The sequence below is a fragment of the Polyodon spathula genome, chromosome 1, assembly GCF_017654505.1.
Source record: "Polyodon spathula isolate WHYD16114869_AA chromosome 1, ASM1765450v1, whole genome shotgun sequence".
NCBI classification, from domain to species: Eukaryota; Metazoa; Chordata; class Actinopteri; order Acipenseriformes; family Polyodontidae; genus Polyodon; species Polyodon spathula.
This window is the reverse complement of record NC_054534.1, coordinates 102,876,765-102,901,485: the sequence shown is the minus strand read 5'-3', so window position 1 is coordinate 102,901,485 and position 24,721 is coordinate 102,876,765. Positions and strand designations below refer to the sequence as shown.

General features: G+C 37.3%; 1 protein-coding gene across 7 annotated transcripts in view; it reads right to left on the bottom strand.

The window, feature by feature from the left end:
- LOC121325629 (C-terminal-binding protein 1) overlaps window positions 1-24,721 on the bottom strand; it is a 186,133-nt gene that overhangs the window by 25,078 nt on the left and 136,334 nt on the right. For 3 of the 7 annotated variants that reach the window (XM_041268456.1, XM_041268483.1, XM_041268465.1), the window contains one exon: window positions 3,640-3,794. In XM_041268456.1, coding sequence (XP_041124390.1) covers window positions 3,640-3,794 — 155 coding nt within the window. Of the gene's footprint in view, window positions 1-3,639; window positions 3,795-19,706; window positions 19,711-21,919; window positions 22,063-22,287; window positions 22,538-24,721 lie in introns of those variants that run through there. The other 4 variants (XM_041268491.1, XM_041268475.1, XM_041268501.1 and 1 more) reach the window with 4 other exon arrangements.

Here is a 24,721-nt window from a genome sequence, read left to right as displayed (position 1 = left end):
AGGGCCATTACATTATATAGGTTTAAAAAAAAAAAAAAAAAAAAAAAAACATATCTATGAAACACTGCATCTGTAATTCTGGCCTGAAGAGTCCATACTGACATTACATAATGTTGATAAAAAATAATACACTGTACCAACTGATTACAACTGTATGAATGCTGGTGCGCAGGAGCAAGTACTTAGGGTAAAATATTAGAAAACGAGTTTGTTATAGTCTTAAAAGAGAGATTGTTATACAGTACTTTTACCAATTTATTACTGCTTGGTATACATTACGGATGAATAGGGGGTTCTAAAAGATTACATCTAAATAATGTAGCTTTGTACACACACACACACACACACACACACACACACACACACACACACACACACACACACACACACACATATAGTTTGTGAAATAGCACCCCCTTTTGGCAGTGTGGTTAGGCTGCTATCCTCACACAGTCACATCATTTCTGGGTTGTAGGTAGACTACTGACACGTAATCTGCAGTGAATAAATGTTTTTTAGTCCAAAACACAGCAATAGGATGACTGACGCTTTAGATACAACCCCCCCCCCAAAAAAAAAAAAAAAAAAAACAAAAAAACAAAACAACACTGTACAAAATTCAAACAAAAACCTAGCTCTCTAAGCTCTACCTTAACTTGGGTTATTTTACCAGTTTATTCCCTGACTATAAAAGGAGGGGGCTAATTCCTACTACCCTCTTTCTTAAACCAAAAGGATATTTTTAGTTTGACCTTTGTATATCCAGTTTATCTACATTTACGCCTTGGTTTCCTTCAGAAGTGTCTGCAACCACACCCAGCTGTACAATGAACTAATTTGTTATACCCAATTAGCCTCATGGGAGATGCAGTTTTCTGTCCCTCTGAACTACATCTCTGTCTGCACTGCACCTGCAGTGGTACATGGTTTATACATTCCTAGTGATACAGGGACCAATATATCTCCCTTCTGCTGTTGTACCCCATACTTTACCACTACATACACTGCTGTGCAAAACTCTTAGGACATGTTGCATTTTTCTGCTCTGACGCATTATCAGCAGTAATAATTTACTCAAAGCCTCCACTAGTGTTTTCTATTATTATAACAACCTTGACTTGCATACAGAAGGAAAAACATTGAGTGAAATAGCTTGCATCACTCCATTTTCAAGGTATGGTATTTGACAAACCCAGGACTGGAAGACTGACAAGGCTAAAATATGCACAAGAACACAGAAATTGGACTATGGAACAATGGTTAAAGGTGCTTTGGACTGTTGATGGATGAACGACGACACCGATGCCTTCTGTCAGTTTTGTTGTCAATTCAACGCTTGTCTTCTTTCTATTCGGTAAGGATATTATCTTAAAGTATTGCTCATCTTGGTTGACAGCTTTTTCCAGTCCTGGGTTTGTCAAGTCAAAAATGATATATAGGTTTGTACACTAAACATATTCGTAAAACATATTGTAAATGATGCAAGTACACTGTGTGTTTTTTCTATTAATTTAGATTCATGAGCATTAGAATGTAAACAAAGAGATCATTGAAATGCAGCACACAGTAAATGATATCAGATGCAGTACGGTGAATTCAATAATTGTATTTGCATTGCAACATATGTTTCTGTTTTGAGGCAACATTACATGCTTCATTAAACAAAAAAGTAATTTCCTATCTATGATGCAGAATACTTTGCTTATAATGCATTTGAAGAATACCTTTACCCTCATTCCTGGAGAGACTATGGGTCACATTTATCAAGGGCTGTAGGCCAAGTGTGAAATTTGCACAATTTTTTGAGACATGATTCAATCTAATTGTTAATGTTTAAAAAATTTTAAACAAACAAATCAACACCATTATGATGACAGGTCCCCATTAACACTGTTATGATTAAAAGAGGTGCCGAGGTGCTCATCGAGCTTTGCATCATTAACAGTTTAAACTCCCTCTTCCAAAAACTAAAGGCCTTGAGAAACGTGGTTATGTTTCCCTATACAGAGATGTGAAAACATTAAAATCAAGCTACACCTACAAACATTTTTCAAAGAAACACACCTTAGTAGTTTGGTTCTAGCTTTGTAAAATGTGTAGTAGGAGTTCATTAGACTGGAGTAAATGTTTTAAAAGTATGCCTCTTTGTTTAGACCTTGTGTGGGAGGCCCCTGCCTTCATTATGATGATTTCAGTCCCCACAGAGCTGCTGAAATACAGATGAGACTGTATGGGGTTTAGGCTGGCATTAGTTATTCCAATACTGCATTACTAATATTCTGCAAAACAAACAAATATCTCTCTACAATTTCCAAATGGGAACAATGCACTTCTCATTGCAAGCAGGATGACTTCACCGCCTTCAGCCATTGCCCTGTAACAGACCTCCACCCCCACCCAGCCAGCAGACAGCCTGGTTTGATACCGAGCTAAACACCCCTCTCCCAGAATTAAGATTGTTAATGCATTCTGCAGGTGTTACAGCTGGCTCCAAAAACAGCGGACACAGGTCCAGGAATGAACACACTGGTACCTTGCTTAACTGTGTTACTACTTGCCATAGAGTAGGCATGAAGAAAGAATTGATATATATATATATATATATATATATATATATAATATATATATATATATATATATATCTATCGTAGCGCCATACAAGTATATTATGTCTCAGGAGAGGGTTATTTAAATTTGTTGTTTATGTCTGTCTGTGGTAAAAGACAGAATTGTGAGAGGCTCGAAAAGGACTCATCGAATTATTATCGTAAAAGTAACACAGAATCTATATGGGCTGAGACCACAACAAAACAACAACACCCTTTTTATTAATTTCCTCAACAGGCTTTTTATCTGTAATTATGCAATTATTCCTCAAACCCACACTGTCTCACTCTCCTGCTTCACGTCACGTCCCCCCCTTTTTATATCCCAACCTGTCTCTCCTGACTGAACCACTTCTATCGGGGGGGGGGGGACGGGGGGGGGAGGGAGGTTATAACCAAAACCAAATCCCTGCCCTCCTAGCTCTCACACCCTTCCCCTAAATAACTCCCCTGGTGTGGTCCCCTTCCCTTACAACACATTTACCTATCAAGGACCAACTCATGACAGACAACAATTAACCAGTCTCTAGCGATGGCGCTCCCTATAGCAGAGTCGGTACCTAGAGGGAGCTCCCTCCAGGGCCCAGCGATGATATATATATATATATTATATAATATATATATATATATATATATATATATATATATATATATATACACACACACACACACAAAATATAAAATATTCTACAAAACTTTACATAGTAGTCATGTAATATTTAACTAAATCCCCCCTTTTCAGTCATCATACCATGAACTGGAAAAAAAAAGATGATATCATAATGATATCAACATACTCAGCTAAGCTAAGGATCCTGCTATTAAAATCAGTATGCTTCACTTTCATTATGACTTACCCTTGACTTACCTTTTTTTTTGTCTTTTGTACATTAACAAACACTGACTATGGTTAAACTGCGTAGTAAGACTCCTTCATAGGCATAAAAATGACATTACAATTCAAGTTCCACGAGTAGGGAGCCTAATATTCCTGTAACATCGCTATGCATGTCGTTAAATCAATAGTTAATACCTTTTCATGGATTTCCTGCGTGGACTGTGCATCACAGAATGCCACGGTGGCTACGTCTTTGAGAACGGGCATCTCCACCGTGCAGTCCCGACCATCCAGCAGCGCCACCAGGGGGCGGGGGTGCATGGGCCCGTTCATGATTGGAGGTCGAATGCCTGTGCAGGACGGAAGGGAGGTCACTGTTATAGCATGTATCTACTAGACCCACTGTGTCACCTTTGCCATGAGTCATTTCGGACATCGTGCATTTAGTAATTCGACCTTCATTCAGATTAGTTTACTGCCCCTTTAGCGTTGACATGAGTGACAAACTGCAGCACTGATAGGGAAACAAAAAAATTAATTAAAGGGGATCTATGTGTTTGCAAGGCGAGTTGCGAAAGCTAACCTGTACCATTCTATTCCAGCTACAGACTAAAAGCTGCATGTCATTCAAGCACCAGTATACTGTAAAGTTAAAAAGCTGTGGGTACAGTGCAGTTTACATGTCTTTTTTTGCAAGAAGTTGCTGATTTTTTATTTTTTTTTGCTGTAGCATGCCCTGTACATTTCTCTTATGGCAAAGGTATGGGGCATATTAAAGTACAATAAAAAAAAGACAAAAAAGTATTATTGAAAACAGATTTTGTCAAAACAGGGTTACCAATATTTTTTGTCTGCTGTAGCTTGTTCTGGTCTTGATTCTTACCCTGTGCTACCATGTAATGGTTTATGTTAATGGGTGACAGAATGGGTTGATTATCTGAGGATACCTGAGGAACCCACCTGATTTCCATTGTGTGTATGAGTGCTGAACCTACTGATCATTCTGTTTAAGGTCAGTTTCATTTGCTACTGTATAAAGAGAGAAAGGGTCAGAAGAGTTCCCCATAATAATTCATTATGCCATTTAAACAATGTGTTATTGAACATTATTATAAAGAACTGGCAACACAAATGTGCCTTACAATATTAGAAAAATGTTGAAGCAACATCCCCCAGCTACCTATAAAGAAACATCTTTCTTTTTTTTTCTTTTTTTTTAAAGCAGTTTCTAGCCATGCTAAACCATATGAGTAAATCATGTCCTAAATATGTGTCTTTTTATTTGGAGGTGCTATACTGTTATCTGTTTATTTAATAATGTTAATTACTGTAATTTTCTGAATATACTGTGGACTCTCTTACACATATTGTGAGAATTTCTGTGTGTTATAAATGGGGTTGCGCCTTATACATGCTGAGTATACTGGACTTGCACTTGCTAAAATGCAGCTATTACAGTGACCTATGAAGAACTGGTACTGTCAGTCATCATTGTGCTGAATGATGCCAACCACTATCAAACTGAAATTAGGATTGAATTCAAGATGTGTAAAATCAAAGTATTCCCTTTAGTAAATCCAGACCTCACTGGATCAAACCAAGTGTAAAGGGCGACAATTGAAGCCACAGAGAAGATAATGAATCTGTCATCTATACTGAAGAACAGAGTGTCATTTCTGACAACTGCACTGTATCACAAAATGAGCTTCCACATTCAAACAGCAACATACTGCTATTTGCTCATCTAGCTGTGCAGTATACCACTGTGTTCTAAAATAACCCATGTATTTTTTTTAGATCTACTGTATAGCATACATATTCATCAACAATGGCTAGGAAAGCAAACTCTTAAAATTAGGTGTACAGCAAGTACTGTACTGAGCACTTTGTAAAAAGATTCTACAACAGAAATATTTTCTGTTTTATAGTTTTTATTTTTTTTAATTTAACATTTTGAGGATTTAATATCTAGTGGTTATGAAAGATGAAGGCTAATAATGCTTCCCCACAAAGCTACAACAATGCATCTCAATCTTGACTTGAAGTTCAATCCCTATACGAATTGTGTGATGGTTACAGGTATGTGTTCAGCGCGGAGGCTGGGCGTGAAGCAACAACCTTGTAGACCACAAGCAAGCCTCTTAACGACAAAGAAAAAAAGCCGGGCTCCTCTAAATTCTTGGTTATAGAGCTTTTAACCTCTCCTCTCCTCTCACCAACAGGGACGGAAACTTTAATGGCAGTGCATCACACAACACTTTGTGGCCAGGGAAGAGAACTCGAAAAAGGACTAAAACTCATCTCACAGTACCCCATTGTTCCTAAAATTTAAAATCAGGTGGTTTGCAGGAATCCAGACTTGAAAGTCTACCTTTAATAAATGCCTTAGGGTGTAAGTTTCAGTTTAAAGTAAATGCATCACTGTGCTTTCACAGCTGGCTGAACCACCACATTAAACCGATCAAGATTATTTCTGTCCTTAAAAGACCCTTCCCTCAGCTTCTTGCCTCGCAGGCAATTAACCTAAGATATGTGCTATTAATTAACTAACTCATTAAGTAATTAATCAATCAATGACCTCAGCAGAAAGTAGTCTTCTCCTCTCTATTACAGTGGTTTGTGCAGGGTCATTGCTTGCACTTATATTATTACTATTTATCAAGTTGCCTGTGTATTTAGGGGTGTAGCGATTCATTGTGGACATAATATATCAGACGTATGTATCGTTTGTGTCATGACACGAGACCAAAAGCACAACACAGCTCATTGTAGTTCACCAGGTGGTTCTTCAATGAAGAGCAAGTGTGTTTTATAGGTGGTATGAATACAGTACATACCCTCCCTATCTATGCATCAAACAAGTAACCCACCAGGACCATCACATACATCATGATACACACCGTATAGCGATCTACCCATTGTGATACATACAGTATCGTGACAGTAGCGTACCATTACACCCCTACTGCCTATTATGATGATGATGATGATGTCTGAAATTGGTTGCACCTGTCTGAAGAGATGTTTGTAAAAAGGGCTTATAAAAATCTATACTAGGGTTAGGTTAGTGGAGACTTGTTTTTTCCGCAAATCCTCTCTGATAATATACCACAGTTATACTTAAAATGCTGCATTATCCTCCAATATATTTTTGTATTATAAAATTGACATTTAATGACGTCAATTAGATGTTTTGTTATTTACATATCTATTATACCCATACGCAATATTTGTTACTGTATATTGGATATTTATCCATAGAACTGATAAACTAAAATCTTTAGACAGTTTGTTTAAAGTAAAGTTATAATTGATGATTATTTTGAGCTGGTAGTTCTTCTAACGGATGAAACAGGAGACAGATACAGTTAGGAGAACAGTTAAGTTTGTCCCAGTTACAAATAAAACATTTCATAAAGTACCGTAAAAACCCTTGTATAAGTCGATTCTCTATATATTGTTGCGGGGCCTTTAAAAGGGGAGAGCGACTAATACACCGGTGTGTCTAATATTAAACTACTGTACCGGTGCCACAATGGGATTACCACAGCCACCGTTATAGCTCATACAAACTTAACTGTCAACAACCAGGATCTACTGCATTCAGGCCGTGTTGCTAGGTAGAAACACAAAACCACTGTTCTAATTAAAAGTATTAATTTATTACTCTCAATACCTTTAGTAATTTTGAATGTTAAACGCAAGCTTTTAGGCTCTTGACTGACCTCAAAAACATCACAGCTATACTGCTTCACTGTTAACACAACAGCGGTCAGTCTCTATGAATTTCCTTATTCCCACCCTCCCAAGCCATTGATTTGCCAACTGAATCCACCCCTGGGATCTGTAGCAAACAGCTATTGGTTAGAAAGCCGGAAAGTAAACTTATCAAGTTTTCCGTTTGTTGTAACTGTAATGCTATAAAAATGCAGGTGACTTTGAGACTGGATAAAGTAGGACAGTCAGACAAAAATCAAAAATGCTATTCAGCAGGTTTGAAATTGCGCATTGCTGAATTTGCCAAAATACATGGCAATCGCAATGCTGAAAAAAACAATATGTGACTGGAGACGAAACAAAGACAAAACTTAAAATGGCCAAAGGAAAACAAGCTGACAGAGAAGGAAAGTGTTTATGGCCCAATGTAGAAAATATTTTGTTTGAATAGAGTAATTGAAATGAAATACATACTGTAACTTGTTCTACAGTGCAATACATGTTAAACTTGTAAAGTATGTGTTTATGGTACTGATGGTAATGCAATTGTACTGAACCGCACCAAAACTAAGATGTTTTGTTTACTGGTTATCAGATGGTGTAGTGTTTAGTTTATTTCTTTGCTTTTTTAATTGATGCAAGCAGCACTGTTTAATATTTTTCTTTTAAATGTATGACTCAATAATTGCACAGGATCTAAATGTTGTTACATACGTTAGTTGTTTGGACAGACATTGCTATTGAAAGGTTTGAGAAGTAATACAAATAAAGAAACAGAGATACAACCTGCAACTACAAAACATGAGCTAAATACAAACTGAACAACAAGCACTACAACATAGACACAAAGTGATCCACTTTATTGCATTTAAATCATTATTCATCGAGAGAAATAGGATTTTGTACAATGCTAAACTGCTAAAAAATGCTAAAAAATGCTGAACATACTAAAATATTTATGAATAGCTGTCTTTTTAGAGTATTTTTTTTTACTAAGTTTTGTAAATCTGTAAAGTTTAACAATTATATGTACACATTTACTTATACAGAGACATCTATATATATTTCAGTTGTACCATTAGGGCAGAATGTATTCCATTAGCACAGAATGACCCATCAATGATGTTCTGCCACAAAATACTAAATATTGTTTAGGTAAAATTAGGTTTCATTTCAATTAACTCTAATAAAAGATTAGATATATTTTGAAGTAATTTTGTCAGGTCAAACAAAAACAAAAAACATATCTGGCCTGGGCAGGATTATGTATTTTTTTTTTTTTTTAATCAGCTTAACTATTTGGATCAGATCATGTCCACAATCTTATCAGCAGGGATCCTAGGAATCTGTTTGCTGCGGAACAACACATAAAACGCGAATTTTCTATGATAACATGGAAAAAAGCAGATTTTTTCACGATAACACAGAAAAACGTGGGGAGGGGCAAAAAACATGCAAGTTTTTTTTTTTGTTTGTTTGATAATGACCAAATCAATACAGGTATAATATTGTAGCGATCTCGGAGCTGGCTCTTTTGTACAGCGGTATCGGCGCTATGCTTTAGTATGAGGGTTCCCGGGTTCGCGCCCGCCCTCTGCCTGTGTGTGGATTGCCCCGCCCTGTGTGATGTGCCTGCCTGCGGGAGCAGGGAACGCTACATTGGCGTCAGACGTTGACACAGGTACCCCAGCACGCACTCGTCGGACTGTAGCCTGGTGAGCAAGTCCTGCACAGACTTGAGGCTGGCAGGGGAGAGTGTAGCATGCACGGGGGAAGGCAGCAGCAGGGCTGGTAGGTGATGTAATCACGTACAAAGACATAAGCCCGATATAAGCTCCTTGCAAAGGAGCCAGCTCTTTTGTACAGTGGTATCGGCACTATGCTTTACTGCGAGAGGTCCCGGGTTCGCGCCCGCCCTCCGCCTGTGTGTGGATTGCCCTGCCCTGTGTGATGCACCTGCCCGGGGCAACCGAGATCGCTACACTATATAAACATTAACACAGGAAACTTTTCTTTAAATTCTCGTAAACATATCTCTAATAAAATTGATTCCGGTACTCAAGTTCAGTTTACTTCAGTATTCAGAGCTGTTCAAAGTTGCCAAAAACAATAAAAATCACCCCTAAATATCACGTCAACGAGTTTGACAAGGATGAATTTCATGTCGATGGTAATGTGCTGTTTTGTACTTCATGCAGCAAAGCTGTAGATTACACTTGTAGGTAGAACACATGACAAGCGAAGCGCTAAACAAACTGAATGCAAGGAAACGTAAACAAAATGAGGCTGAAACAGCAGGGCCATCGAAAACACTGAAACAGACCACTGTGTTTGGATCATTTCAGTGTCTTACACCTGCCAAAGAACAGCGGGAAACTGTTTCAGAATTTGTAAACATGTGTGTAAAAGCAGACACTCCTTTGTGCAAAGTGGATCAACCAGCAGTTCAAGATTTTTTCAGCAAGCACATCAGGGAGGAGCTGCCATTCCAAAGTCAGACCAATTGTAGCTGGAATGCTGCAGCTCTATTTTAACAACAGCCGTCCGGATGACAAAGACTAACTCGGAGTTCAACTAACATAAACATACATATTTTTTTACAGCAGGAACTATTTGTAATATCTGAAGTAAAAAAAAGATGTATGTTTGTTTGTTTTATTGATTGATGATGCTGGTAAGCGTGTAACTTGCTTAGAATTTGAAAGTGTAACCATTTTATTTATGTATTTATTTATTTAGCTGACGGATTTATCCAAAGCGACTTATACATGTTACACTGCAATACAAGATTACAGTTCAAGAATAATTAAATTTATAAACTAAAATGCAAGATACAGACACAACAAGTGTAACTAGAACAACAATAAATACTTCCTGTGTTAACTGTTACCCAGTAGTAGTGTTTGTGTGTCTTATAATGTGGCAGGGAAAACTCATTTTAAACCTTTTATTTTACATGCGGAATAACATGGATTTTTTTTTTTTTTTTTTTTTTTTTTTAAATCAGAATTTCTTTAAATCAGGCACAACCGGGAGGTGCTGTACCCACCCAATTACTTAAAAGAAATTCACACACATTTTGGAGCACTATATATATATATTAGCAGTGCTTAATAGTGGGTTTCAGGTGCTGTACCCACCCAATTACTTAAAAGAAATTCACAACTGTTCATTTTGGAGCACTATATATATATATTAGCAGTGCTTAATAGTGTCTGGTTTCAAGGTCACTGCATAGAGCTAATATCAGTGCCAACATGAATCTGACTCTTTTTTTTTTTTTAATCTGCCAGCTATGTCACTACCCTGGAAACCATCCTGTGTTGTTGTTTTACTCTCCTGTGATGCATTTAATAATTGTGTTTATTCCTATTATCAGTTCTCTGACCTTTTAGGTTTCTAAAGTGATTCTGCTGCTTTTAAAATGTATTGACAGGTTGGACTGTTTGTCAGTTTCCTCCTTGTGATACTTGAGTCGCTCTCAAATGCATTTTAAGAAGAAACTGTTTGAACAAGCGCTCAATTCCTTGTGTATATTAAGGGGTTAATAGTATTACTTTAATATCATCATTATGACCATTATTTGTATTATTAGAACACTAAATTAGCCAGGTAAAAACTCACTCAAAATGTAAATTACAGTGTTTGTTACAGTATGGGTTTACTGGGTAATAAGCTTTTTGCCTCCGTCCAAAGCCCTGAAGAAACTGAATGTGTAATGTTGCCTGAACATACTAACTGAACTTGGATAAATTGAGAATAAATTCATTATTACTGGAATTCATACTGCATTTACTGGAATAACCTTTACGGAAATAACCTATAGAAAGTCCAATAGTGAATTGGTCAAGTCCTATAGTAAATTGGTCAAGTCCTATAAAATATCCTATAGGATTTCTTTAAAACCTTTCTTAGTCCTATAGTGTCCTATTGTACTACTGTAGGGAGACCCTTTCTTTTTTTTAAAAGAAGCCTTTAGGATTTCTCTAAAACCTTTTTAGTCCCATAATGTCTTATAGTACCACTATAGGATCCTATAGGGCATTTCTGTAAGGGAATTTTCAGTCTGTAGGCATAGTAATTGATAATGGGGCACAGGACCATGTTTAAATATTTTGGTGTAAAATCAGTCACAAACAGATAGTATTCAAACAGCAAGTCGTTACTTTCTCACACATACCATTTCCTTTTTTTGTCAAAAGATTGGAGTATTAAATTTGTCTGCCAAACATAAAATGTGGTTCTACAGCAGTACAGTACAGCTGGGGAGGCAAGAAATGATACACTTCCATGAACTCACTGCCCCACAGAAATGATCCTAACAGATCAACTGTACGAGCGAGCTGCGTGTAGAGTCAGTCTCAAAGCAATGCTAAACATACATCTGCCTGTGGAGCTGCAAATAGGTTGTTTCTAGAGAAGGAGGCTATTTAGTTTGCTGCTGTGAAAGCAGGTCAAAGGGAGAATGAAGTAATTTGGGCAGCATTATCTCTTAGGGGAAAAAAAACAAAAATAAAACAGATGAATTTAAATTCTCTGTATCCCAGGGTCTGATTAGTACTTTCACACATTAAAAATGCAAAAATGTATATCAAATACAATAGCAAAATAATGTACTAGTGACAGTATGTGTAGGTTTAAAAGGAAATAGAAGAGATATTCTGCAAACCGCTCTTTGTTATACGGTATGCACATCGACTGCACACCCTATACCTGCATGCCAAGGGATTGAACTGAAAAACAAAGCCTTTTAATACTGTAGCTTTTTAGCTGGGTCTCACACAATAAATCATGCAGTCTAATTCAGAGGACCAAGTAAACATGCTGCTGCAGTAAAGATGATCCTCTCCAAGAGACATACACACCTAGTCCAAGAAAAGGGACACTTTTTCCCCCACTTTCCCTTAATAAATTGTGCCACATCATTTTATTTAAATATCCCATCTCAAGGGCATGCAATCCAAAAATAAATAGTCAAGGGAAAATATTAAAAGATTATTTTTACAGAAAGGCTGAGTATACTACAGTATCACTTTTTGACTAGATGATGACATAAATCTCATGCTATCATTACAGTAGGATATATGACGCATCCTTCCTTACAGAGTAGTTTAAGGGTTAAAAATAAAACAGATTTTGTAAATGTGTAACCATGCAAACCCAATTACCGTACAATCAATCATCACTGTCCAATGCCATGACTATTACTGTTATAAATAAAAGGGGGAGACCATTGAAAACTGTGACTCAATGTGTGATATTAGAAATGGTGCCATGTCTTCAGCCATGAAACACAGTATTACTGGAAGTGTTGTAATCCTTAGGTCAAGTCTCCAAAGTAAAATTATTATACATAAATATAAAATAAAATTTTATATATTAAAAAAAAAAAAATAAAAGCAAAACTATCCATGACTGCACCTCTGCCAGTCTCCCAAAATTCTGCATGATTTATCTACAATCTCAAAAATACAGGAGCGCTTTAAAACAGCATTGAGCAATAATTGCATCATATTTAATTATCAACTCAATGCCTGTTCCTTTGATGCAACTATGCAATACATATTTCAATGCCATTACTTAATCATCAAGCTGTCACAACAAGTCATATAATGTTATTAATTAAAGATCAAATAACCAGGCCAGTTAAGAGACAAATATAAGACAATAATTAATGCGAGCTGCAGAATATTGTTGTTGTTCACCGACTAAAAAAACGTTAGCAGCATCAAAAAAAAAAAAAAAAAAAAACCAAACGTAATTGTCAGCTCTGTATTTCTGCATTACAGAAACTCAGAATTATTAACACACTATTTTGACAATAGGATCAGAATGCGTAAGTGCTGCATACAATTTATGTATGTACTTATTTTTCCATGCGTACAAAGTCTGCTGTCTTACTATGTTGAAATTATCAGCTTAAGGGACTGTGTTCACTATGCATTTATTCAGTGCTCTGCAGTACATGTTTGAGGTTGAGTATTTTCATACAGGTGGAGTCAGAAGTTCACAGCAAGTGCAAGAGGAATACTGGTCGTGAATGTTTTGCATATTTCAGTTTTTAATTGCTTAGCCTACTGTATGTATTGTTGCTTTTGCTACTCAAACATGTACTGCATGTGTTTATCCGCTCCAAGGCAGGTGTCCCATTTGTTTACAATGTGAGATCTGCCATCCTTTTACAATCTGCCAGCTAAAGCATTACACCTGCTGCTGACTGCTGCTTTGGTGAAGAAAGCAGGGTTCAGCTATCAATGCCATGCACATATTTGAGGCAATTCGTTTTTGGTTAGGCTTGAGGACTTCAAATTCTAGTTCAGGCGTTGACTCTAAATGACAGCGACAAATAATTAAAGCTGGATGGTCGCTAGATAAATGCTAATGCTGTAACTGTGTAAATGCGTCAACGGGAAATACCCCAACAACCCTATCTGCCGTGGTACTTCACAACATTTCAAAGGAAAACATATCATTAGAAAACTGCACCGGTCCTTCAGAAAGTTTAATCATTTAAAAAATGGAGTATCTTGATGCACCGCAAACCATAATAAGCCACAGTAACTGAACATGATAAATAAACAGTAATATGAAAAAAAATGTAAACGTAAATGCGACAGGATGGAAAGGAGCCCCTGTTGTAATTCGCCCTCCCGACCACCAGCAGTGCTGTGTAGGGCTGACCGTGATTGGGCCAGGAGGCTTAACACCGACCAGACAGGAAGTTCCGGGTCGGGCGGCCATCTTGGCCCAAGATGGAACCATGCGGCTGCCGAGCCGAGTAAAGAAAGTTTACAAACGAGAGGAGGCCATTCGGCCCATCTTGCTCGTTTGGTTGTTAGTAGCTTATTGATCCCAAAATCTCATCAAGCAGCTTCTTGAAGGATCCCAGGGTGTCAGTTTCAACAACATTACTGGGGAGTTGATTCCAGACCCTCACAATTCTCTGTGTACCGCGTTAAAAAAACCCTCAACTACTCTATACTCCTCGGAAGGGAACCAAGACGCAGTGAGAGGAAACCCACTGCAGCAGCACGGAGAAACCCAGTGCTTACTTTATTGTTGTTTTTTTGTAACCATGACGATTTTATTTGAACGTTTACCATTGCTGATATTCCAGGTAGTTCTCTTGTTTGTTTTCTGCAATACTGGACTGTTTATTTTCGTTGTGTGTTAAAAGAAAATCCTGCCCAGATACAATTTTTGGTACAGGGCTCCAGGACTAAATGTCACTTCCTGCTCCATGTGCTCTCATTTCTGGTCCTTCCCTAAGCACCGCCAACTAACATCCCACATAACTAAACACTAAGTCAAGTCTACTTGTTTATAACAAACATGTTTATCATCGTTTAACTGGTAAATCTGACTTTTATACACAAGGGCTACTGCCGCCATCATCCGAAACAATTCTAAATAAACACAAAAAACTAGGAGCTGGACTAACGCCAGTCAAAGCTGATTGACTTCCAAAGAAAATGGACTCTTCAAACCACCGCTCCAGAGATTGTATTAGGCCAAATGAAAAAAATGTGTGTGGTTACTGTTACGGTGGGAAAACAATAGGGTAGGTCGGTAAACCTTTTAATTTCCTGAATAAGCAGTGTGAGCACGGTGAAGTGGCAAGTGTTATTTTCCAGTACACTGTTAATAACCCTGTTGTACTTTCATTAGTTACACTGATATCTTGCTTCATTCTCCCCCCATCTCCCCTTTCTCCACCTCACAGCTGGCTCTGACTCATTTTGAGGGTGCACCTTCTTTAACAAAAACTTTCCACCTGCCTTGTTTTATGCTACAGGCAGGTAGTTCTAAGGAGTGAAACCACTGGGACTAAAATACAGCAGCATCATTACTGCAACACTTAATGACTGTCAGCACATTGTTTTCTCTGCTGTGAAAAAATATTGCCGTAAAAAGACTGTTGCAAATAAAGTAATTTTTGTATTAGAGGGGAAAAAAGAAATTAAATAAATAACAAGTCTGCAATAATAGATGTGGCAATTAATTAACAGTTCAGTGAAACAAGTCAGTTTGTTGTGCATTATTAATATTATCACGGGACATGTGTTTACACACTAAACAGCTTTTTCCTTATTTATCTTAAACATAATTTGCAATGATGCATTTGCAACATTAATATCTGAAATTTGCCATATTTGAATTCTGACAAATGAAAAATGGTGGATTAACCACATCAAAGTGATCTAGTATTCATACAGTACACATTAAAAGACCTTGCAAATCTGAAAGTCAATAAATTGAAACCCTCCCTTGATTTTCCAGCACAGCACTGGGCGCTGCAGAACACTGCCTGTAGAGCTGAATCAAAGCACTCTGCAAAACACGGCCGCCGCAGGCAGAACTAACTTGGATGCTGGTATTTAATAAATGGTTCCTGTTTCCGAAGACGCTGCTTCCTGCATTTGGATTGCGATGTTTTACTGTGTTCTATATTGAATACATATCTTTCTAAATAGACCCAGCATTGCATTCAACCTTCAGGGATAACCATAACAAAAGAAACATTTTCAAGAATAACGTCTACATACAGGCGTGCTAGTGATACGAGCAAGTTTCTGAAAATGTGTTCACAGTGATTTAATTTCCTCCAAAGGGTGAAAGGGCTATTTTAAAGATATTTCTGCATACTGGTAAAACATTTGTACTGAGTACCGGGAAAACAGCTGGTCAAGGTAATTTTATATTTTGATTTTCAAAAAGATTTTAGGCTACATATTAGTTTTTTTGTATTTTAATTACTTTCCCACCTCCCTGCTGCTTCTTGGTTGTCCGGTTACTAATATTGATGTTTAAACCAAACAACTCTGAACTTAATTTAGGCCCCGTTCACGTGATTTAGGCGTGGTCGACATGGTAACATTAGGGGTGGTTGTTCCATAGCATTAACTTTATTTGGTACAAGGATTATAATCCTTGATTCAGTGCATGAAGACGCTGAAAAACTAAACCAAAAAATACTTGCAGTGGAAACTCTTCCAATGAGCATAGCTGACTGCGAAAATGGGTTTGCATACCTGTCAATGTTTAGTTATCAAAATAAGGGAGCTTTTGTAAACTGAAATCTAGTGGCCAGAACTTAAGTGAATACCTACATAACACAAAGACATGCAACTATTCCACTGTATTCTTGGGTGGTAAAATGAGAGGATGAACTCGATCACGCTCAGTTTGCTCACCCTAATGACAGACTGGTGATACGCTGCTCCTGTAATGGCTTTTTATGAGTACAAGACTTTTTCAAGTTATTCAGCTGATCTGAACATTTTGTAATAATTTCGGAACGCAGTATTTACAAGGCAATCCATAATGATTTGTGGCAAATCGTGACGTGGCCTCATTTTTCAAACATTTTTTTTTTTTATTTGGCCTTAGTGTTAAAGCTGCAACAATGTGGAATGGCACCACAAACAGACCCCCACAGAAAGCAGGCAAGATAGCAGCTGTAGATTTTTGGTTCTCTTTGTTTGAAATACAAATTTCAACTTACTATATGTTCCTGTAAAAAATAGAAAAAAAAAATTTAGAAGTACTTTTCCCATCCATTAGAGGGGTTTGTCTCGTCTCACAGAAGGCTACTGACAGACTGACAGTCATTAAGGAAATTCATCCATTACTTCACAAACAATCAATTGATTCATGCATTCATGGTTTGCATTTGTCTACCAGAGCTTAGGAAGAAATAATGCAATATTGAAGAAGCCCATATCCACACAATCAACAGGGGCCATTGTAAAAAAAACTGAAAATTAAGGGTGAAATTCAGTGACCTTTTAAACACAGCGGCATACAAAACTACTTTCCTGTCCCCATGACAACAGAGCATAGAGTTGTGTGTATTTAAGTAATAAATTAACAGTAAATAACCCTTACATTGTGCGCTTTTATTAAATTGCACTATAAAATTAAGCCATCTAATGTTACTTCAATCACAGCACGGCGGGGAGATTTGACTTCTTGGTGAGAGATAGTGGGGAGAGAGTGGGTGTGTGTCTGGTAACTGTACCTAGCTTGGGACCACAGCAGTCCCCTGAGTGGTAGTACCACAAAAGGAAACAGCCGTATGTTTGACTTCTATCACCATGAATTCAATCTCTGACATTCGGGGAGAGATATGCCCAATTAGAATGAAGCTGTAGTACCTGTTTTTTTTGTTTTGTTTTGTTTTTTAGAAACGCATCGATCTTACATGATGTACTGCAATGCCACGGGTTGGGCATTACAAGAATTTTGATATGTCTTGAATTTCATGAAGGGATTCTTTTTAAGTAATAAGAAAAAGGCATACAGTAGCTACTGTTCTGTTACAGGACCACAGAATGGAAAGTGAATCCTCTGCACAAGGGACCCATTTACACAAAATGAAAGAGAAAAAGCACTCATGAATCTTTCCCTTTGTTACCAAAAACAGTTCCTAGACCTCCCTTTCACATAGTGGGGAGGGGAGTTTGTGTGTGTGTGTGTGTGTAGGGAAGTGCATTAGCTGTAAATGAGTCAATTGTAGTAAACTGGATTAAACTACTATATTACGTTAATTAAGAGTGTAGAATAAACAAAGCCACACAAAACAAACAAAAAAATATATAATTATTATTATTATTGGTAGTAGTACCAATAACCATACATACGGTAGCCCAAAAAGCACAAAGAACAGCTAATGAGCAAAATATAAACCACTGTAGCAGTGTAAAATGTATTCATTTAATTTTAAAATCTTGAAATTTGACACTCACCCCCACTTTCTTTCAACCTCAAACAACTGGGACTGTGCGCAATAGGCATCACCTTTTTACATACAACAGTACTTCTGCTAACACACCAACTACATCGCCTGCTGCTACTACAACCGAGGCACATACTTCATGAATTCTGAAGACAACTTTAGCATCTACTGACATTGTCTAGTACCTTCCATATGCACCTCAACCCCCCACCCCCTTATATAGCACCTTGCATATCACAGTATCTCCCAGTGCTGCTAAAACAGAAAGTAAGCAAATCAAGGAGTTAAAAATACAAGGTAACAATAAATAATTATAATAACAATAATATCAATAAATAAGAATAATTAAAAAAAAAAAAAAAAAAAGATAACAGGAAATGAATAAGAATGATAAACAAAACACAAAATGACAACAATATGCAAATAAAATAGATAAAAACATCTGTAAGTCAAGTTAAAATGACAAAAGTATAAAAGAAAGACTTTAATCTTGTGTTTAAAATATTGAGCAGCCAGCATCTCTAATAGAAAAGGGCACTGAGTTCTACAATCTGGGGGCTTTATAACTAAATGCACATTCTACTCTCCTTTTCAATTTTACCTTTGGGAGGCACAAAAGGCCAGTGTTTGACCTCAAAATGCATGGAGGTTTATATGGGTACACAAGGCATTTAGTGCTTTATCTGTAAACAGTAAGATTTTAAAATGCATTCTAAAAACGCACTAGAAGCCAGTTATATGAGACTGTTTCTTTGTTCTGGTGAGAACCCTAGCAGCTGCAATCTGAACAAGCTAACTCAAACGCACTAAGGCATGATGCAAACAGCCAGCAAATAAAGCACTGCAATAGCCAAGACTAGACTAAACAAAAACATGAATTAACTTCTCAGCATCAGACAAAGAAAGACCTCATTTTAGTTAATGTTTCCTATTATAAAAATACACTTCAGTAATTTTTCAAATACAAGCCTCAAAACTCAAAATCAGAATCCAGCGTAAACCCCAAATTTTTCACATACAAGCCTCAAAACTCAAAATCAGAATCCAGCGTAAACCCCAAATTTCTCACATCAGATTTTATATTAGAACTCAGGTTGCCCAACTATTTTTAAGGCATTTGGAAGCTCTAGTTGCTGAGAATCTAACAACAAAACTTCTGTCTTATCCAAGTTCAATTCAATACATTTTTAGACATCCAACTTTTGGTATTAGCAAGACACTAGTGAGGCTGAAATAGCAGTGGTGTCACCATGTTTTACAGAAATATAAAGGCTGTGTCCTCAGCATTGAGCATGTACACTGTGTTTATGAATGATCTCATCCAGTGGTAGCATATATTGTACAAAGAAAATAATATGGGACCGAATAGAGCCCTGGGGGACACCATAAGTAACAGTGGATAATCCTGATACAGACTCCCCTAAAGAAACTAAGTACTGTCTGTTAGTTACAGTAGATATGACCGTTCCAATCAGGTCAACCCTGCTTTTATGGCATGTAAAGTATATATATTATTAATTAAACAGCAATATTGTGTGTAAACTAAACCAAACATATATTATTTATTGAACAGATTTATTTTTGTATCATCACTGTAAATGGCTTGCTTTTTTCTTTTTTCAAAAGTTTAGTTTCGCCATTTTGGAAACATAGCTACAGTATTGTAAAATTGAGATGTTATCAGTATATTTCTGGCTCCAGGATATTGTATTGTTATTTTAGTGAGCAGTGGGAAATGCCAAATCCTGTAATTTTGGGGGGCATTATTTAAGTTCAGATTTTAAAAAAATACAATAATTCTAGTAACCTTCCTCCTGACAACAGTTCTCTCATTGTCTGTATAACAGGGAGGAGGCTGGAAGCGAACCACTGACCACACACTACAGTCTTAACCACTGCATGACTCGATTGCACAAGCATTCATAGAGCCGTTCCCCATATCATGCCAGCAGAACTCAGAATCTGAAACGACAGCACCTCACACAACACTGCCGACTACACATCGAAAGTCATATATTTTGGAGTGTGTGGAATGTTTTAGTTTTTAGTTCAGCACATATGGAATGCATTACAACACATCTCTAAATGTATCACGAAAGAAGAAAAATTTAAAACACACACACACACACACAACACTAGATGGATTTCGTCACAATCAACTGCAGCATGCTAAGAATCTAGACACAAAAAATATTTTTCTACACATTTAAATTCAGGATGTTAAAGCCCATGATGTTGCAAGGTAAGAAAATTGACCCCCCGTTCCCCCTGGAACTAATTTAGGGAAAGCACGTTATTATTCAACTGATTAAAAACTTTCTTCTTCCTAATCACAGTTTTAGGTTTGGTGTTTCAACAGTTTATATCACATTGGTACAAAATAACACGTGGCACTGACTCTGATGAACCTGCAATGATGAAGGTTTCCAATGAGAAGCATTCAGTGCACACTTTGACTGGATACTATGACGTCTGGGGCTGTTGTCCAGGCACTACCGGTCCAAACACAAAAGCAGGATGCTGCAAATTCTTTCTCTTGAAAGACACAAGGCTAGGTCAGCTGTTTATCTCAACAGTTCTAGCTGTGCACAGCACCGCAAAAGATAACAGATTAGCCTTTTACTGGGGAAGCGGTTTGTAGAGGAGAAGTTAAAACACTACAGAATGCATCACAGAGTGAAAGGACTTTACATGCTGTTACAAGAATTGACAGCCTACAAACCTCCCCACAGCTCTGTCCAACGGCTGCTACTACCGTATGCCAAAGAGACAATGCAACAGACAGGGTTATACTATACAAGAGAAACTCCCTCAGTTAACAGAGCAAATCAAAGCAACCATTCTTCATGTTGGTAAAATAAACAGTTAAACTGGGTACAAGTGGTGTATCAGTTGTACCCAGTAATCATTTGGCTTTGGTACTTTTGGAGTCAAATGTGGAAATAATAAAATTATTTTAGCAACCACACTTACATTTTTTTAGAACCTTGCATTTCTGACAAGCTGCGTTTACTGTACAGCTACTCCCAAATGTTTTGCATCACCTAGAATTTTAAGATTGAAAAAAAAAAAAAAAAACTATAGGAATATAATTTAGATCTTTTTTTTAACAATCTTTAATCGAAACTGCAAAATGCTATTGCAAAAGTCTAGTAGTATAGTATTTCACGTTAGATTTCCAAATATCATATTTTTCATTTTTTGGCAGTTTTTCAATAAATATATGGGAAATCTACAAAGTGGTATTTAACTCAATATGTTAACATAACATTATTCAGCAGATTTCATTCGACTTTATGAAGCAAAATTAGTTAGGGTGATGTAAAACCTTTGGCCATAGCTATACTTTACAAAATTAAATGCAAAAAAAAAAAAAAGAAGAAAATGTTGGCTAGTGATAATCAAATAAATCCATACAATGACGCATGCTGTGCAGCTGTAGGCATGATTGGGTTAAGGATGACTACATATGCCACATGCTTTCCCAGGCCTGGCTCCCAGTCTTTCACTACTGTAGATACAAAACCAAACACAGGGACTATGTGGGGGAGGGGAATTCGCTTGGCAAAACTTGTACAGGCCTTCAACTGTAATATAAGCAACAACCACAGAGTTAAAGAGAGGCGTTTCTCAATGCTGAGAGAATACTGCTGCAAACCAATGCACTGAAATGAGAAACTAATATAAAACCAACAAGTTCAGAGCAGATTAAGTAAACCCCATTCATACCACATTTTACAGAGCAAGCAGAGCTACAGTATCGCACAACATTCAGGCTCCGAACCAGCATCATCGTTTCTTTTCTGTTCCTCCACAGTATTTTCTAACACTGCACAGATTTAAACAGGTTAAGAAAAGCAACTCAATAGCTAAGGCAGCCAGGATGTCATTTTGATTTACTCACTGACAAAAATGCTGGAAAGCTTTAGTGGTCAAATTAGCAAAATAAATAAATACAAGAAAAAAAACACAAAAAAAAAAAAAAAAGAAAATCATTATAAAAAATAAATAAATGCAGACCTTCATTTGTACATTTGTACAGTTGACATCTGAAACCTGCACTATTCGTATTTAAAAAATAAATAAAATGGAAAATCTTTTTTTTCATATAGTATACAGGACACCTGGTCATCTGCACAGCTCTATAGAAAGAGAAAGAGGAAAGCCTAAACTGTGTGTGTGAGAGAGAGAGAGAGAGAGAGAGAGAGAGAGAGAGAGAGAGAGAGAGAGAGAGAGAGAGAGAGAGAGCGTGCAAGAGAAAGAGAGCGAGAGAAAGAGAGACCTTTTGGGGGGAGGGGAAGCAAGAACATTTTGTTCAAAAAAGAACTGCGCATACAGTACGCTAAGATCCCACAGCCCCATGCAGAATTAAAAGTGAAAATGTTTACCTAAAGGCATGCCCTTGTTCAGCAAATTAGAGCTCCCCATTAAGCTGTTCGGCTTGTCCCCTTTTAAAAATACCACACTTCAGCAAGACATACAAAAAAAAAAAAAAAAAAAACAAGATCCTTGGCATATGGCGGCCACTTCAATTTTCTTTACAAACCCCTAAGTAACACATACGTGCTCTCTCTGAGCTACAAACTGTATCACACACACCCCCACGCAGAAACCAAGTGCGGCTGTCTGTGAAAGAGAGAGAGAGGGATACAGGGAGAGAGGGGGGAGGAGGAGAAGCTTTATAGAGGTGGAGCTTAGCCAATTCAAAATTGATTGTGGCAGAAGGCTCTGTGAAAAGGGAAAACATTTGCACAATGAAAATAGCCTGTTTGAAAAAAAAAAAAAAATGCAGGAAGATGGCAGTGAGCCATAATTAAAAATATACAAATAAATAAAATAAATGAAAACATGGAATTTGTATAAACTGGTACCGGAATTCTTCGCCTATGACAACTATTGAATGCAGCACACAGTAGTATTAGAATGTAATGTATTTGTAATGTCCCTGTGCCTACTTTTCACTAAGGGTGGTGCAATCCTATTCAAAACGGCACAATCTGACATTTCCCATTGGAGAAAAAAGGGACAACTTTTTTTCTAATCGTGTTTTTAACAATATAAATCACATATGTGTAGGCACTGCAAGACTGCGGATCGATACCACTTGAGACGTAAAAATCTCATTAAGCCATTTGCGTGGAGACAGGAACGAAGAACTTTACGATAATTTATCGAAGCACACAAACATTGCTAACACTGCAGTGTCTCATTTACAGTACTCAACACTGCCAAGGGTTGGGTTCAGTCTTGTCAGATTCGCTTTGAGTTTGCCACCACACCCTACCGACTCCTAAAGTAACAGTACAGGTCTGCTGATCATTTGGGAAAGTCTGAGCTACATGAGAATAGAAAACTGAGGGTCGGAACACAAGGTCAGGGTCAGACAGATCACAATGCTAACACAGAACAGCAGGCCTAAAGCAGATTTGAAACTGCTAGATAGCAATTTACTGACTGAAGGATATACAGTGCACAATAAAAACACATATATAGCGAACAGTACAAAAACACATACACATTGCACAACAGAAACACATACAGTGAACAGTAAAAACTCATATACAGTGCACAACAGAAACACATACAGTGAACAGTAAAAACTCATATACAGTGCACAATAAAAACACATCTATAGTGAACAGTAAAAAAACACATACACATTGCACAACAGAAACACATACAGTGAACAGTAAAAACTCATATACAGTGCACAATAAAAACACATCTATAGTGAACAGTAAAAAAACACATACACATTGCACAACAGAAACACATACAGTGAACAGTAAAAACTCATATACATTGCACAACAGAAACACATACAGTGAACAGTAAAAACTCATATACAGTGCACAACAGAAATCGCACATAAAAACTAAATAAAAAAACACATGCATGTATTCACTGTATGTACTGTGCTGGACGGCTCACAGGATTATCCTTCAGAGATCCGAAATAGAACATGCAACAAAACAGGCAGCATTTTCTACCGGACATTGTATTTACACAGTATCTACAGAACACATCTTACCTTGGTTTGCCACCTTTTTCAGTTGTGAGCAAAGCTATAAAAAAGGCTAACAAGATGCTTGGATACATTGTGAAAAGTGTTGAATTTAAATCAAGGGAAGTAATGTTAAAACTGTACAATGCACTAGTAAGACCTCATCTTGAATATTGTGTGCAGTTCTGGTCACCTCGCTATAAAAAAGATATTGCTGCTCTAGAAAGAGTGCAAAGAAGAGCGACCAGAATTATTCTGGGCTTAAAAGGCATGTCATATGCAGACAAGCTAAAAGAATTGAATCTGTTCGGTCTTGAACAAAGAAGACTACGTGGCGGCCTAATTCAAGCATTCAAAATTCTAAAAGGTATTGACAGTGTTGACCCAAGGGACTTTTTCGGCCTGAAAAAAGAAACAAGTACCAGGGGTCACAAATGGAGATTAGACAAAGGGGCATTCAGAACAGAAAATAGGAGGCACTTGTTTACACAGAATTGTGAGGGTCTGGAATCAACTCCCCAATAATGTTGTTGAAGCTGACACCCTGGGATCCTTCAAGAAGCTGCTTGATGAGATTCTGGGATCAATAAGCTACTAACAACCAAACGAGCAAGATGGGCCGAATGGCCTCCTCTCGTTTGTAAACTTTCTTATGTTCTTAAATTGGCCCTCCATCACCAAAACTTTGGGAGCCCCTGGTCTAGAGGGACCCACTATGAACACAGGCTTAATCTGCCCTTTAAAAAAACATAACCAGTAACACCATTAATTTATAAAAGGCTGCCGGGTACCAAAACAGAATACAAAACAGCTCACTT